At 29.9% G+C, this 18,525-nt stretch overlaps 1 protein-coding gene across 4 annotated transcripts in view; it reads left to right on the top strand.

Annotated features, from left to right (window-relative positions):
* Window positions 1–18,525, top strand: part of LOC136988825 (serine/threonine-protein kinase mig-15-like) — a 112,829-nt gene that overhangs the window by 79,739 nt on the left and 14,565 nt on the right. For 3 of the 4 annotated variants that reach the window (XM_067286796.1, XM_067286807.1, XM_067286789.1), the window contains exons 17-19: window positions 10,235–10,326; window positions 11,310–11,395; window positions 13,865–14,143. In XM_067286796.1, the coding sequence (XP_067142897.1) occupies window positions 10,235–10,326; window positions 11,310–11,395; window positions 13,865–14,143 (457 nt within the window). The remainder of the gene's footprint in view (window positions 1–10,234; window positions 10,327–11,309; window positions 11,396–13,864; window positions 14,144–18,525) is intronic. The other variant, XM_067286816.1, reaches the window with a different exon arrangement.

The raw sequence follows: 18,525 nt of genomic DNA, 5'->3' as shown, positions 1-18,525 counted from the left end.
TTTACTTTAGCCATGTGAGTGTAATCATATTTTATTTCAAATGAAAGTGATGTTCAGAAACTCAAATTTGCATAAATTCTTAAAACCTGGGCACACTGTAGTTCACCTTTATAGTATATTCAAGCCCTGTGTTCTTTTTGTGAGTATGTCTATTTGATATTGACATTTGAATTGTGATGGTATTTGAGAACAGTTGGTGTAATAGTTGGATGATATGTATAGCATATAAAATGTACTCAATACAAATTTTTGTTTATTTATCATTAGCATTGTTGAAAGATTGTTTGTTTCTCAAGCATTGAGTAAAATTTTGAGTTTTCCATATTTTTATAAATATATACTATGGTGCATTGAGTCTTGTGCACATTTTGGTAAGTAGGGAAAAAAAAATGAATTGTGCATGGTATAAGTAAGATGTACTAAGAAAACACTAAATTTCATGTTTGTTTTCAATTCATGTATATTTTTAACAATGTTTTTATCCTGGATTTTATTGTTACATTATCCAGAATTAATTTGTTGAAAAGAGAATTTAATTGAACATTATATATACTGTACAGTGAAAACATTAGCTCATCACAAAAAGATTTAATAAAGATGTTGTTTACATATTGTTATACAAATATATTGTGAAAACGTTTCAACCATGTAATAATAATACACTTTTATTTCCTTAAGATTATTCACAAACTATTGAAAATACATAATTAAGTTTTATTTATGAAGAAAATGCAAGTTCTGGAATTGAACAGTGTGTAACAGTTTTAAACAGCATATTAATGCAATTTTATAGGATGTAAATACTTGTAGATCAGATTTCATGAAAATTAATAAAGCAATCATAAAATGAACATGAATTATCAGAGATGAGTAATCAAAAGTCAAATGTAAGAAACAAAATATAGAAGTGTGTTTTTTTTTTTTTTTTTAATAATGTTAGTAGCAGTTTTAATTATAGTAGACATTTTAACAAAAATTATGTAGGCTTTTTTTTCAAGCTCTGATGATCCATAAAAAAAAGACAAGTGTAAATAACAAAATGAATTTATCACCAAAAGTTAGGTACAGACATGGTTACTTTTCAACATAATCACTGTGAAGATTGAGGCATTTGTCTATCTGTGGATGAGCTTTTCCATCCCCTTGTCATAGAATGTTGCAACCAATGACTTGAGATGGGTCCTTATGTTGTTTTGAAAATTGTCATTAGTTTTGAACCTCTGCTCTCCTAGCCACTTTTCCTGTTCAGGAAAGAGGTGGAAGTTGCTTGGCACTAAATTGAGGCTATACACTGGGTGTTTAAAGGTGGTGAAGACTTCCACCCAGCTTAAAACTTATTAATGTGTGAAGACTTCCACCTCTTTCCTGAACTGAAAATGTGACTAGCAGGGCAGAAGTTTGAGACTAATGATGATCTTCAAAACTACATTAGGGCCCATCTTAAGTCATTGGCAGCAACATTCTATGACAAGGGAAGGGATGGAAAAGCTCATTCAGATATGACAAATTCCTCTTATCTTCACAGTGATTATGTCAAAAAGTAACCATGTTTGTACCTGACTTTTGGTAATAAATTCATTTTGTTATTTATACTTGTCTTTGTTTTATGGACCATTGGAGCTTGAAAAAAACCGCCTTCGCATTTAGAAGGATTGAAAGTTTATGGTCTCTATAAAATATGTGTAAATTTTTTTCTTCTTAAAGTGCTTGAAACCTAATTTAAATGATTACTGACCATTCTTTAGAAAATACAATATTTGCATATTTACTACCAATTATTGAAGATTATTTGTTGTTAAATTAAAAATTCTGTTGCAATTAGTTATTTTTGTTATGGTAATTAAATTTACTCAATTAGATATTATATAGGACTACTTTTCACATGTATTGTGATTTTAAGATACATATATACCATAATTTTGGGTAGAAAACTCGTGACAGCGCATATATACCCACAGAAAATGGCAAGAACAAAAAAACTTTTGTGTAACCCATCCTAGTGCCTCTGGATCAGTCTTTGAAAGCAAGATAATTACTACTATGGAGTTAGGAGTTGGCATCTTAAGCATTAAAATATTGCTTTTTCTATTTCATTTCTATTAACAAATTATTGTAGGTATTCATAAACAGCTATGTTAAATATTCCATAATAATCATTTTAAAATATTAAATAACTTTTAATCTGAATACATTAGCAAAGACAATAGCTTTTTTTACAGTGGTGTATGTACATAAGCATGCACTTGTGTATTGTCATTGCTAATGCACATATATTCTTTTGAAGATATCTCGTGTATGGTATATATTTAGCCTTAATGGCAAAATGGTTACTTAGAAATCCCTCTAAAATACTGAGAAATTTACCCTTATACTCACTAGCTACCTTGTAACTCAATTGCAGGTATTTATGAACTGTCTGAATTTTGTAAATTAAGTGTAAAAATAACTAAAAATGATTTATCATTTTTATTTTATAAATAATTTCCTTTGTCCAGTAATAATAATAATAATAACTCTCCCGTGGTCACCACCTGGTCGTGGTGGGAGAGTCCAGTAATTTTACTGATCCATAAGGCAATGCAGGCTGGAGCTCCTGGTAGGAACACCCATGCCATTAAGGTCTATGGGGAGAAATGAAGCTAAGAGTGACCACACCCACATTCTGTGGAGGTATTTAGCATGGTAGTAACCAGATCTAAGTTTGATACCGGCTCGGACGTCTCCTGGGTTAACAAGGTCTGCGTGCATGGGTTAGGCAGAGGCTCGTTCGAAGAATGTGCTACAGTCTCCTTTGGTTACTGGTGGCGAAAGTAGCACCAGCCAAGCATGACTACTGTAATGCCCTCAACAGATGTGAGGAACCAATCTAGCCTTAGTGTTTCTGTGGCAATGCATCCACAGACCACAAAGACTGGAAAACTACACCAACGGATGAAATGGACAATAGAAATGAATGAGTTTATCATCCGTACTTACTACACCATCACAGAACTCAAAACAAACATGACAGCATACAGACAACAACTACACCAAAGATTGATACTACAGACACTTCCTCATCTACCACTGATAACGTAGACATAGATTTAGTTAATATGCTCTCACTTTATTTCAGGAAACACTCACTAAATATACAGGCACAGATTCCACACAATGACTACAAATACCAAAAATCAACACGTCAAAGGAAGTAGGAAAAACACTATATTACATAAACATTCACTTACTACCACACTACATTCATTCAATTTCTACACTCTCAGACATTCATACATTAGTTTATGCTGGGGCAGTCACAGTAGTGACACACCATGGTCTGAAAGTACAATCACAGACAGATACACAGAAAACACAATTCTATAACAAGCCTGCCTGGCAGAGAAGAATAGAAACACAAATAAATGACATTAGACAGCAATTAGGCAGGCTGACACAATACACTAAAAACAACATAACACCCAAATTAAAGAAACAGCTCAAAAACATTTTCAAGAAAATAAAAACACACACAAAACATGAACATCACAACATACACATTACAGAATACATCGACACACTAAAACAAAAACTTACAGCCAAAGCACATAGACTCAAACGATACAAAACATGTACAGTACACTACGAAAACAACAAAATAAATTATTTACAAACAATGAAAAACTCTTCTACAGACAAATTAATAACAAAACAAACACTGATACACAGTACAGTGTGTCACACCAACAGAAGAAGAACTTACAACATATTGGTCTTCTCTTTGGTCCAGTGCTGTCACACACAATGCTGATGCAGGCTGGATTGAGGAGGAGAACAGAAACTTTCACAACCTACCAACAATGCCCTGTGCTGAAATAAATGTACACGACATTTGCTACTCTGTTAACAGAACACACAACTGGAAGACACCTGATATAGGCAACATCACAATTTCTTGTACAAAAAATTTACATCACTGCACCAGGAACTAGTAAACACCTAACACATCATCAATCCACAAGACATGCCAAAATTTCTTACTCAAGGCATCACCTACATGAAACCTAAAAACAACAATACCACAGACCCAACACAATACAGACCAATTACATGTCTTCCAACACTCTACAAATTATTGACATCCTGTATTGCAAACAAAATATACAAACACGTTGAAGAACACAGAACAACAAAAAGGTTGCCGTAGAAATCACAGGGGATGCAAAGAACACTACTAATACATTCAGTTATTCTACGGCAAGCACAGAAACATACACATGGCATGTATAGACTACAGAAAAGCATTCAACAGTGTTCTGCACAGTTGGCTGCTACATATTCTACACATGTACAAAATACATCCATCGCTCATTGCATTCTTTCAAAACACTATGCAGAACTGGAGAACAACACTACATCTCAGGGTTAGTAACACTTCCATACAAACAAACCAAATATTCATTAGGCGAGGAATTTTTCAAGGAGATTCCTTGAGTCCTCTGGTTCTGCTTAGCCCTGAACCCATTATCCAACATGTTAAACAACATGCAATATGGTTACAATATCAGACATGAAAAAACAACAGAGTTTACACTGTCACATCTTGTGTACATGGATGATATAAAACTGTATGCATCCACACAAAAACAACTTCATCAACTCCTACAAATCACACATTCGTACACCAAGGACATACAAATGGAGTTTAGCCTAGACAAATGCAAAACACTTCACATAAAAAAAGGAATCCTGAGGAAAGAAGATTTTGCACTTGGAAATGGGGATGTTATTGAATCCACGGAAGAGGACGATTCTACAAGTACAGTCAAACATGTTTTTATGCAGTCTTTTTTTGTGCGATTTTTTTTTATTTGTGCGGTATAGTTGGCGACTAGTCTCATGCGTTTTGTCTTGTCTCACGTTGACTTATTATAGCTAAATAAACTTATTATAGCATAAATGAACTTATTATAGTAATATTATTGCATGAATATGCAAAAAATGAAATAATTTATTTTTTAAGTCAACAAAACACCACCTGGACAAAAATATGTAAAACAGATGATAGACAAGACGATACAAGTGCTGACATCTGTTGTCAATAAATTTTGTGTGTGTTTTAATTACGTTAATTAAACCTTCAAAGTGCTTTCACATTCCTGGACCATTAAGATAAGATTCATTTCAAAGCGTAAATTGAAGGTAAATATACTGTATTATTTTTTCTATTTAGATATAACATTTTAGGATTTTTATTTTGTTTAGACATAATCCCTGAAAATGAGTAAGGGCAAAAACAAAGCGAAGAGGAAGGTAATTTCCTTAGAAACTAAGACTACAATTTTAAAACGAGTTATTTTCTATGTGAGACTTTTTATGCGGTCCCTATTCACTGCATAAAAAAAAAAATATTTTTTTAATTGTGCTGCGAAAACTATTTTTTATAGCCACTCGTGAAGTTTCGTGCAATTTTTTTTTTTTTTTTAAATGCGTTTTTTTTATGCGGTCCCTATCCACTGCATAAAAACAGGTTTGACTGTATTTAGGATTCCAACAGGCCAAACTAACAGAACATGCACAAATAAAGCAAAGATTAATTAAAGAATACCAAAGTAGGTTAAATGCTATTCTCAGAACAGAGTTAAATGCAAAATACACAGTTAAAGCAATAAACACATATGTCATCCCAGTACTCACATATTCTTTTGGAGTTATACATTGGACTCACACAGATCTTGAGCGACTCCAAAGGAAAACAAGAAACACACTCACTAAATATAAACATCATCATCCTAAAAGATCGTCACAGAAAAATTAACTCTTCCATGTAAAGATGGTGGACATGGCCTGATTGACATAGTAAACCTTTACTACAAACAAATATGGACACTGCAAGAGTTTTTCTACAAAAAGCAAGAAACATCACAGTTACATAAAGCAGTAACTCTAGCAGACTCGAATAACCCGCCATTAAATTTACACTCACAACATATGGACATGACACAACATATAAAAAGCATAGGCACCGTTAAGCAATTGTGAGCTCAAAAGGCACTCCATGGCAAGCATCCCTACAATCTGGCCTAAGATTTTGTTGACAAAACTGCATCAAACAGCTGGTTAGCTTGGGGATGTCTCTTTGGGGAGACGGAAGGATTCATGATTGCCATACAGGATCAGGTCATAAATACTAAAAACTACAGAAAACACATATTTAAAGATACAACACTCACAAATGACACATGCAGAAAATGTCACATTATGCCAGGAACTATACAACACATCACTTCTGGTTGCAAGCTCTTGGCACAGACAGATTATTTACATAGACATAATCAAGTAGCAAATATAATACACCAAGAGCTTGCAAATAAACACAAATTAGTAGACATCCACAAACCATACTACAAATACATCCCACAGACAGTATTGGAAAACAACACGCACAAAATGTACTACGACAGAGCCATAATCACAGATAAAACAATTTACCACAACAGACCAGACATCACACTCATTGACAAACACAATAAAATCACATACATTATAGACATATTCATTCCAAACACTCACAATGTACAAAACGCATGCACTGAAAAAATTAGCAAGTACACAGAACTTGCCCAGGAAATAAGGCATTTGTGGAGGATAGATAGGATGCTTATTGTACTGTACCTGTTGTTCTCTCCTCTACAGGTGTCATACCACACACCCTAAACAAAAGCTGGGCACATTACAATTGAATAGAAACACTTACATCCCACTACAGAAGACTACTATATAGTTACTACTACGAATACATGTCATGTCGTTAGGAAATTCCTGAATACAGACACAAACTGATACATTTCTTTAATTTCTGTTTTGGTTACTATGCCTTGACTTTGATCCGGCATAGTACACAGCCACCGGTGTTAACCGAGTATATCTCACATAACCCAACATAATAATAATAATAATAATAAAGTTAAAATTAAATGTAATTTTATTATCAATATTAAAATTATTTCTTAAAGCTTTTTTTAATGGTAAATATTACAGTTATTGTATAAAAATTTAATTTTTTTTGGCTTCTTGTATTTTATATTAGACTGAAAATTAATCTGTATCTTAATTGCAAGTATTTATTAAAAAACTAAATCTTAATCTATCAAAATAGATCAGAGTTGTAAAATACAGTAGAGAATATAGTTAAACATTTGGTGTCATCTCTCACAAGTGTATAAATAGATAACTAAAATATATAAATAAAAATCCTGGTAACTGTCATCCAGTGATTCTGTTTCCTGCCATCGGCAATCATATAGTTAATTTCTAATCATGAGTCAACTTTAACTCATGATTAGAAATTAAATTTACAAATAACCCACACCTACTTTCAAATTATTTTTCAAACACAGCTAACCCATGGGTCATCCATCTGAAATTTTGGTATATATAATTTATAAAGAAGTTTAATGAGAAATTCTCATACTTAAATATCAAGTAACATTGCACCAATTGATTTATTATCCAAAATTTAAAGAAATAAAAAAACAAAAATTCTGATGTTTAATTTCAAATTAAATTTAAATATGCAAAAACAATTTTATGCTAATCCAATTTCTAATATATTTCTGTATGTATAGTTTACTGTTCCCTACAATAATCTTTAACTAATTAACTTGTAATGTGAATCTAATATTTACAAAGCTATATTTTATATAATTAATTGACATGGGGAGAATATTTCTGAATTTTTAAACAGTTTATAAATTATGAAATTGGCATTATTTAACAGAAGACAGTGATAAAGTTTTAATTAATATAAAGTTTTCATTGATAGTACAGACAGAATTAACAAAGAAGTAATGTTCTTAAATGTCATTAATACAAATTAAAATAAACATGATATTTATGCAATATTAATAGTAAAATAATTATTCGTAAATGACAATAATATATTAATTTCACACCATTTGTTTTTATTAATTTAATATTAAATGGATTGTAAGAAAACTAAGTGGTCATCTCTTCACTGATGTTTTAATTATGATATTCCATAGATGATGATAAGTTTTTAACATTGTTAAGGGTGTTATAAAAATATTCTCTGATTTTAAAACACTTTTTCTTTCTTTGGATGACAATATGAATGTAGTATTTATTCAAGTAATATTTAACATTTTTTAGGCTTTCAGTTTTAACTTTTTAAATTATATACAGGATGTCTCAAAAATACCCATCATAACCTCAGAAATGCATTCCTCGTACAGAGACAATAAAAATAGTTTATATCAATACAGGTCTGGAAATGCTTGATTTCTGAGTTTTTGAAGGTCTGTCTATGATACAACTGTTCACATCACCTTACAAAGGCCTTTTTTTGGTTTCTGAATTATCAATAGGAATATCTCATCTTTCATGGGCGATTTCCTTCATCACAAGATACTGACAGTATCTGATATCTTTCCATTTGACCATGTACTCAAATTAGGAGCAAGCAGATATGCATTTAAAGTGTTCCTGATCAGAGTACATGGTCAAATGGAAAGCTATCAGATTCTGTCAGTATCTTGTGATGAAGGAATATCACCTGTGGGAGATAAGACATTACCATTGATAACTCAGAAACCAAAAGACCTTTGTAAGATGATGTGAACAGTTGTATTACAGACAGACCTTCTAAAACTCAGAAACCAAGCATTTCTGGACCTGTATATAAACTACAGTAATACCTCGGTTTTCATTGACTTTTGTCGATTTTTTTTCGCAAAAAATTTGTCTCGGTTTTCGTTGATTGCCTCAGATTTCGTCGGCGTGACAAGTGACCTTGCTGCTAATTTTTCAAAAACAAAGGGTGACCCACGTGTTTTCCATCTGTGTGGTGTTATTTCTCATTCTGTGAGCATTACCCTGCAACGGCCCACCATTGGCCAACGGTTCCATTCCCTGAACACTGGGAGTTCAGTTGTGGGTTTGCGCTTCACCAGGACAGGCTGGTTACATGGAGTTTTCTGGTTTTCTCCACGTCTGTAATGCCTGAATAGGGGCCAGTTACCCTTAAACAGATCTCCCAGAAGGCATTATTCCCAGCAATACGGTCATCATAAACGCATACAACTATTATTACATAACAACTATGTCACACTTTACCACGGGGTGATATAGACTAGAAGCTCATGTCCAACTAACTTCTACAAGACAAGACATTACCCTGCACGTCTAGCCAAACAATTCCATTGCTTTCCTTTAGATAAGTTTTTTATATTAATTTCTTATTGCTTTTAGTATTTAACACTATATTAATTCTCTATAAAATGTGTTTTTGTTATGTATTTTGGACTGTCTAGAATGAATTAATTGGATTTACATTGATTCAAATGGAAATAATTGCCTTGGTTTTTGTCAGTTTCGGATTTTGTTGATTGTTTTTGGACGAATTTTCAACGAAAACCGAGGTATCACTGTATTTTTATTGTCTCTGTATGAGGAATTCATTTCTGAGGTTATGCCATCTATTTTTTAAGATATCCTGTATCTATATCAAAATCTAATGAAGAATAATTAACAGAAACCTTTTAAAAAATTGAAACACAGTTCAATTCAAAAGTTCATAGTTTTTTTAAAATCATCATTTCATTTACTGACCATACTAATTACTTTATATTTGAACATACCTATTTAAAAAAATAACTTACTCTCTCTCTCTCTTTCTCTCTTTTTTTTTTTTATTATACTTATATTGTAATTTGTATTTTGATCTATATTATCATTTAATGGCTGTGAAGAGTTTAGAATTTTTTGTGGATAAAAAGTAATTATATTTTAAATATATTTATCGGATTTTAGCTTCTTGGATAACAAATTTTAGTCAATTAAAGACATCACTGTTTATAAATTTTTATGTATTAGTCATTACTCTTCAATTATTATTTTATTTCTGATTTTAAAAACTATAATATACAATTATAGTTTAAATTTTATTATACTCCTTTTTTCTGTTTTAAATATATCCAAATTATTTTAATAATTTCATACAAAAATAGATTTAAAAAAGCATGTTGTATAGGAAGCGAGAATTATTGTTTTATTTATTTTAAAAATTTTGAAATACTTTTTTTTAATTATTATTTTATCATTAATTCAATTTTGCTATCATTTTATTAATTTATTTTTTGTTTTTAAATTATATTAATTTTATTTATTTTCAAGATGATTTTTATGAAATTTTGAAAGTGATGTTTAGTTTATATTCTCTCAAAAAATCTTTTTAAAGCTCTTCTTCTGATTCCTGTAATTTGCCTTGTGCATGCAGGCCTCCTGACTGCTATAGTCATGATCCTATGAAGACTTTAGTTGTCCATGAAGGTAAGAGAGATAAATAACCTTCTAGTAGTATAAAATTAATAAAATATAGGGTGTCTGAGAATTTTCTCTGGAAATAAATCTGGTATTTAATAAGCAAAATTTAAAATTTTAGTTGTGTAAAATTTTCAGAAATATTTAATATTAAATTTATTGATACACAAACTGAAATAAATTTGACATTTCTTCTAATATTTCTGCAATTATTAAATTGTCCTTATTACTTGTTCCTATGTCTTAAGTTATTACATTAATTATTAGCTTTTAACAAAAATTTTGTAAGCTTTTATTTTATTATAGTTTTTAACTAATGTTTCTTTTTTTTTTTATTGTGAAGAAATCACGAAAAGACAAATTATTCAGTTTTCTTTTGTGATATTTTCAATACATTTCTTTTTATCTTTTCAATAATTGTCAGAATAAAAAAATGTAAATCTAATGGGAAAAGAATATAGTTATAAATGCAGTAATTATTGGATTTTAATAACATTCATGTCTGCATTAACTATTGAGAAACAAAGAAATTATTACTTTTTTTATTGTAGTGATTAGCTTCTATTAAATTTTGTGATCAAATAAAAGGCATTTATCCTTATTTCGAGAGAGAAATAACTTATAATAATAATAATAATAATAATAATATAATTTTGAAATGTTTATTATGAAAAAAATGCTGCCATGGTTATTTATCTACATTGTTGTAATATATACACGTTTTATATGTATATTAGACATTTACAACTCGGTATGATATTTTTAAACAATTCTTCATTACTATTGAAAAAATGTATTTATGTTGAAATATATTATTAACTGTTTTAGATGTTAGATTTTTTAATTCAGATCTCGTTTCATAAATGAGATAATTTAAAAATTCCAGAATAAATTTGGAGGTACCTTATATCTTTCACATTTATTTTTCTTTCCTTTCTTTGTTGTTTGAAAATTATTTATAGTATTTAATGCATTTGAATTTTGAATTTTAGAATCTTCAAACAGTCAGGCTCCTCATCGTCCTCTACCTCCGACTCCAGATGAAGAAAATAACGACGGAACTTTAGTAGTAAGAAGAGTAAGTTTAGTTTTTTGTTTCAATAAGAAAACTTATAATATAACGCATTTTATTTAACATATTTCAGAATATAAACACTTAAATTATGTTTATCTTATAAAACATTATAATTTATTTTAAATCATATAGAATATATATTTGAAATATTCCATAATAATTATTCTAGATTGTTTAGATGCAGAGAAAATATGTAAAGATTATTGTAATAACATTGATGAATTTCTGTCAAAGGTAGAAAAGTATTGTATAATAAAAGAAATCATTTGATATTATGTTATAATCCTATAAAAAAAATATTTTCTGAGCATAAAATAAATACCAGAAATCAATTATTGTCATAATCACACGAAATATAATTCCTCAATTATGTATTTAACTTTGATAAGTAACTACTATATACAGGTCAGTTTACAAAATAAATTTATGATATTTGTTGTGTGTTTGTGTATATAGACAAATAATATAATGTGTGTGTGTATGTATGTATGCTTATATATACACAAATGTGGAATGGAGGAATTTTATTTTAATACTCTCTCCATGTTTTCTCTGTGATAGATATGTTGCAAGATAATTATTCAAATGTTTTTACAGAATATATTTTACCATATATTAAAGCTAATATATATTATCTATTATTATTGGATTGTCCAGAAAGTTTGTGCTGGTTTTTTTCAGCTACTAAGTAAAACAAATTACATATTTTGTTATGAAATTTAACCAAAAATGTATGTTTTGGTTTCCTTACAGTTCTGATATGTAGAAAATATTTCTCTGGATTCTCTAATATATAAAGGATTTAGAATTTTAAAATGTCTTAAGTATGATTTTGAAAATTTTCTAATCAATCAAGTTTTTTCCTACCAAAGGTTTGCAGGAAAGGTAAATTATGATAATCAGAGGGAACACAAATGAAAAATTATGTGATTTCTTAATAATTCTACAGTATTCTAAAAAAATTTTTATGCTGGAAGAAAGTACAAATTGAAGAAATTTGTACTTTCTTCCAGCATAACCTGACCCATTACTCCTACCCATTACTCCTGTTTTTCAAATAAGTAAAGTATTAAAAAATGCCTCCTTACCTATCAATTAATAATTCTGAATGAAATTAATTATTAATACTTTTATTTAAATTATTCACCAGTATAAAAGGACCTAATACAAAATAAGAGAATTAACTAAGACATACATACGTGAAAGGTATAAAAACAGCAATCCCGAGTCAGGATCTGACATCGTCTGTGACTTGTGGCTCACAGGAAACCTTTTTAGTTTACAAGTGGCCGCATATAAGGGTAAATGGCTTGAAAAAGGATAGGAGAGACAGAGAATCTGGAAGTGATTCACTCTAAACTGGTTCACAGTTAAACATTTATTTTACTAGATCTTATCAAATAAACACAATTATAAATCAATAAATATACTTAAATCTATCTCCTGTGCTTATCATCATAAGAGACAGAGAGAGTTCACAAATAGTGAGCATGATGATAAATACCATGATGTAGTTCTGATATTTGGTGATCTCCGGGTGAGTCACGTTCTGGATTTTGGTATTTTCACTTATTTTAATAATTTAAAGTATGCTTTTTAAATTAATTTATTCGTTCAAGAATTGCTTTATTTTGTTTTTATACATGCTTCTATACAAGTTTATGCTGATAAATGATTATGATGATCATTACCTCACCATAACTACTATCAAATTAAAAATAATCAGCACAAAGTTTTGGACAATCATTGTAATCAATTAACAAATCAGTAAGTGTTTTGATAAATAAACTGAATTGTTCTTCTGTAAGTTTATATCATCTTTCCACATAAAAATAAATTACAAAAAAAATTATTCAAAATTTTAGGATGTTTTCTAAATAATAATAACAAAAAATATTTTAAGATTTATTTTTGAAATGGATTCAGAAAGCTACCTAAAAAGTTTAAAATTTGAGTTGCATGTATAACAAAATGATGAATAGTTCTGTTTCATTCTTATATTAAGGTTCAATACATTTCATTGAAATTCTAGAATTGAGATTTATTATTGCAGCAACTTAAATTTTGTATTAATAATTATTGTTGGGTCCATTTCTATACTTGAACATTAGTTAATTTTTGATTTTAATTTCATTTTTGAACATGTTTCTAAAATTATATAGTGTATGAAACTATATAATTTTAAAAATAGTATTCAAAGATCAAATTAAAAAATTTTTAATAGATAATTAGAACTTAGTAGGGTACCAACAAAATTTTATGAAATAATATCTGTACAATTTTAGTTATTGCTTAAATTAGAATATTTTGCAGTTCAAAAATATATTATACATTATGTTAGTGTTAAAACAAATCTTAAGTTTTACATTACTAAACTTATAAGTATTATTTTGTCAACAAAATAATTCTGTAAATTAAAGAATTTTTATAGAATTTCTTCTTAATTTTATACTAATGTGGATATGGTTCCAGAATCATTCAAATAAGCATGACTCGAGACATGGAAAACATGAGTCATCAGGAAAAGAACATAGGGTAAAAGAAAGATCAAGTGCCAATCTAGAAAGAAATCATCGAAAAAGAGATTCTGATCCCTCAAATCACAGGGAAAAGGAATCCCATAAGAATGATGCTAAAAGAACACCCCTTCAAAAGACTTCTTCATCACCATTTCCCCTAATTGGTCCTTCGAGCTACAATAGAGAGTCCAAAAAGTGGGATAAATACTCTCCTTCTAGGACTGAGAGTAAGGTCAGTGAAGAAAACATCACCATATTCTCTCTGCTTTACTTTAATGTCTTTTGGTGAAGGTTATATTTAATTAATTTAATATTATTTAATATTTATCTTTTATGAATCTTTTCTTTAATAATCTTTAATAATGAGTTACATTAATTTTTATTTTCGTTATTAGCTTTACTTCATTTTACTTTAAATATTATATGTAGAATTTTTCTTTGTTTATTTAGTATATGATATATATATATATATATATTCTATATGTATATCTATATACACATTACATATAGATAATTTCTTATCTTTATTTTCTTCAATGGTGGTTTTTTTAACATTTTCTTTTGTTTCTTTATGTTTGTTTATTACATTCATAGAGAGAATATGGAATATGTTCTACTCTCAGTCTGGAAACTTCATTTCACGTATTTTTGCACAAATAATTGCTACATTTAATATGCATTAATTCACTGTTTAAAAGCACTAAATAACTTTCAAATACCACATAATTAATAACAGAATTTAATGAAAAATTATCAATAAATTCTGTAAATGATTGTTGTTTTATATAAAACCTAATCTTCCTGTCCCATTTTTTTATTCTGCATTATTTTTTTTTGTGAAGCTTCTATTATTAATATTTTATAAATGAATGTCTGGCTTACATTTATTAAATATTTATATCTAGAGTTATTGTAAAACAGTTTTCCATTTCTGTTAAATAAAAATTGCTTAAAAGTTTATCTAATTTTTTCCTCCCTGTAATTCTTGTAACTCCTAATTTATCTAGCAGTTTAAAATAATTATTATATATTAACAGATTACTGCTTTAAACTAATTATTTGATCAAAAAATGTTTTAAACTGCCATTTAGTATTTCTTATTATCAATTATAAATTTATTTTGTATGTAATTTTCATTGATATTCTTGATGCTTTTGGCTTTTCTTCAGGTAACATTATTGATTTGATTACAACCATGAACTAGTGAATGTCATACTTTTTTATTTTCAGTGTTCTAACTTTTATCTCTCATACACTTGTTACTAGTTAAGAATAATATTTATTTTAATGTATTCATTTTTGTTTACTAAAGAATTTTCTTCTCTGATTTTATATTTCATAAATATTTTATATAACATAATGTTTATTTTATATAAATTTCTAGTTTTTATCAATTGATGATTTACAATTAATTTAATAGTTATTCATAACATATTTATTGGTATATTTGTATAATTTTTTTTTTACTAAATATCATTAATCTGCAGAATTTTTTTTCTTTTTTTTTGAAAAGGAAATTTTAATTAATTATTATCTGTTTTTTATTAAAATTAAATATTTTCAGGCTAATATAAAACTTTCAGATCTTAAAAAATCAGAAAAAATCTAAATGAAACATACTGAAAAATATTTTATTTGTAAAAAAAGCATACAAAATTAAGAAATAATAATCTAAAATTCCATAAATAATAAATGTGATTATATACAAAAAATATTTATAAGCCAAATTTTTCTTTTTGCAGATTCTTTTAAATAAGAAGGGAAGTGCACATGGTGGGAAATGCAAATCTTTGTATGTATACTCAGGAGACCCTCACCTACAAACTTTGTTAAAGTTTGTAGGTGAGGGTCTCCTGAGTATACATACAAAATATTAGGTGTAAATGGCCAGCCATTTAATAATAATTAACAGAAAAGATTTTAGTGTCTGTTATAAAGAGCGCAATAAGAATGACATTTTAAAGCACTCCGTGGTGGCGTACTAAAACCTTTGCAGGCTGTAATGCTGTTCTGTCTTCAGATCACAATGTTTCTAGAACTTTTTCTAACTTTTTTTAAAACAAAAATTATTTTGTTAAATTAAGTTGATTATCTATATATATAAAAACGAATGTGTGTGTGTGTGTGTGTGTGTGTTTGTGTCCTTCATGCATTACCACACCATTTATCCGATTTCCATGAAACTTTGGGAAGTTGTTTAATACATTCCCGCGAAGGTTTGTGGCATATGTGAAGATCACCATTTCCCCCTTTCAAAAATATATTTATATATGGATTAAAGCTTTTATGTCCAACAGATGGCGCTAACTTCAGACGACCTAAGTTTGCTTCTTGCTTGTTCTGTGAGAATGGACCTAAAGCAGATCATTTTCTACCTATCTATATAAATAAAATATAACGTTTGTTTGTTCCTACCGATTCCTTTGAAATTTTGACACAACGTTGCATTCGAATACGCACGTGTTTTTATATAATATACATGTCGAAATTCCCCCTACTGGGGGGGAGATAGACGGGATTAAGGCTTACCGTGAAGAACTCGGCTTCTATTTATACTATTTTACATGCGGTTTTTTTGCGTTTTTAATTGCGTTTTAATAGGTTACGTCAACAGAATATACACTAAAAAGGGATTTTTCGATATTCCCCAGCGGGGAAAGGGACAGAATTAAGGCTTACTGTGAAGAACTCGGCTTCTATTTATACTATTTTACATGCGGTTTTTTGCGTTTTTAATTGCGTTTTAATAGGTTACGTCAACAGAATATACACTAAAAAGGGATTTTTCGATATTCCCTAGCGGGGAAGAGAGACAGGATTAAGGCTTACGTGAAGAACTCGGCTTCTATTTATACTATTTTACATGCGGTTTTTTGCGTTTTTCATTGCGTTTCAATAGGTGACGTCAACAGAATATACACTAAAAAGAGATTTTTCGATATTCCCCAGCGGGGAGAAGGACAGGATTAAGGCTTACCGTGAAGAACTCGGCTTCTATTTATACTATTTTACATGCGGTTTTTTTGCGTTTTTAATTGCGTTTTAATAGGTGACGTCAACAGAATATACACTAAAAAGGGATTTTTCGATATTCCCCAGCGGGGAAAGGGACAGGATTAAGGCTTACCGTGAAGAACTCGGCTTCTATTTATACTATTTTACATGCGGTTTTTTGCGTTTTTAATTGCGTTTTAATAGGTGACGTCAACAGAATATACACTAAAAAGGGATTTTTCGATATTCCCCAACGGGGAAAGGGACAGGATTAAGGCTTACCGTGAAGAACTCGGCTTCTATTTATACTATTTTACATGCGGTTTTTTGCGTTTTTAATTGCGTTTTAATAGGTGACGTCAACAGAATATACACTAAAAAGGGATTTTTCGATATTCCCAGCGGGGAAAGGGACAGGATTAAGGCTTACCGTGAAGAACTCGGCTTCTATTTATACTATTTTACATGCGGTTTTTTTGCGTTTTTAATTGCGTTTTAATAGGTGACGTCAACAGAATATACACTAAAAAGGGATTTTTCGATATTCCCCAGCGGGGAAAGGGACAGGATTAAGGCTTACCGTGAAGAACTCGGCTTCTATTTATACTATTTTACATGCGGTTTTTTGCGTTTTTAATTGCGTTTTAATAGGTGACGTCAACAGAATATACACTAAAAAGGGATTTTCGATATTCCCCAACGGGAAAGGGACAGGATTAAGGCTTACCGTGAAGAACTCGGCTTCTATTTATACTATTTTACATGCGGTTTTTTGCGTTTTTAATTGCGTTTTAATAGGTGACGTCAACAGAATATACACTAAAAAGGGATTTTTTCGATATTCCCCAGCGGGGAAAGGGACAGGAATTAAGGCTTACCGTGAAGAACTCGGCTTCTATTTATACTATTTTACATGCGGTTTTTTGCGTTTTTAATTGCGTTTTAATAGGTGACGTCAACAGAATATACACTAAAAAGGGATTTTTCGATATTTCCCAGCGGGGAAAGGGACAGGATTAAGGCTTACCGTGAAGAACTCGGCTTCTATTTATACTATTTTACATGCGGTTTTTTGCGTTTTTAATTGCGTTTTAATAGGTGACGTCAACAGAATATACACTAAAAAGGGATTTTTCGATATTCCCCAACGGGGAAAGGGACAGGATTAAGGCTTACCGTGAAGAACTCGGCTTCTATTTATACTATTTTACATGCGGTTTTTTGCGTTTTTAATTGCGTTTTAATAGGTGACGTCAACAGAATATACTCTAAAAAGAGATTTTTCGATATTCCCCAGCGGGGAAAGGGACAGGATTAAGGCTTACCGTGAAGAACTCGGCTTCTATTTATACTATTTTACATGCGGTTTTTTGCGTTTATAATTGCGTTTTAATAGGTGACGTCAACAGAATATACACTAAAAAGGGATTTTTCGATATTCCCCAGCGGGGAAAGGGACAGGATTAAGGCTTACTGTGAAGAACTCGGCTTCTATTTATATTATTTTACATGCGGTTTTTTTGCGTTTTTAATTGCGTTTTAATAGGTGACGTCAACAGAATATACACTAAAAAGGGATTTTTCGATATTCCCCAGCGGGGAAAGGGACAGGATTAAGGC

Source organism: Centruroides vittatus, unplaced genomic scaffold, assembly GCF_030686945.1.
Source record: "Centruroides vittatus isolate TY-2023 unplaced genomic scaffold, ASM3068694v2 contig_1276, whole genome shotgun sequence".
In the NCBI taxonomy this organism is placed as follows: domain Eukaryota; kingdom Metazoa; phylum Arthropoda; class Arachnida; order Scorpiones; family Buthidae; genus Centruroides; species Centruroides vittatus.
This window is presented reverse-complemented; position numbering and strand designations above follow the sequence as displayed.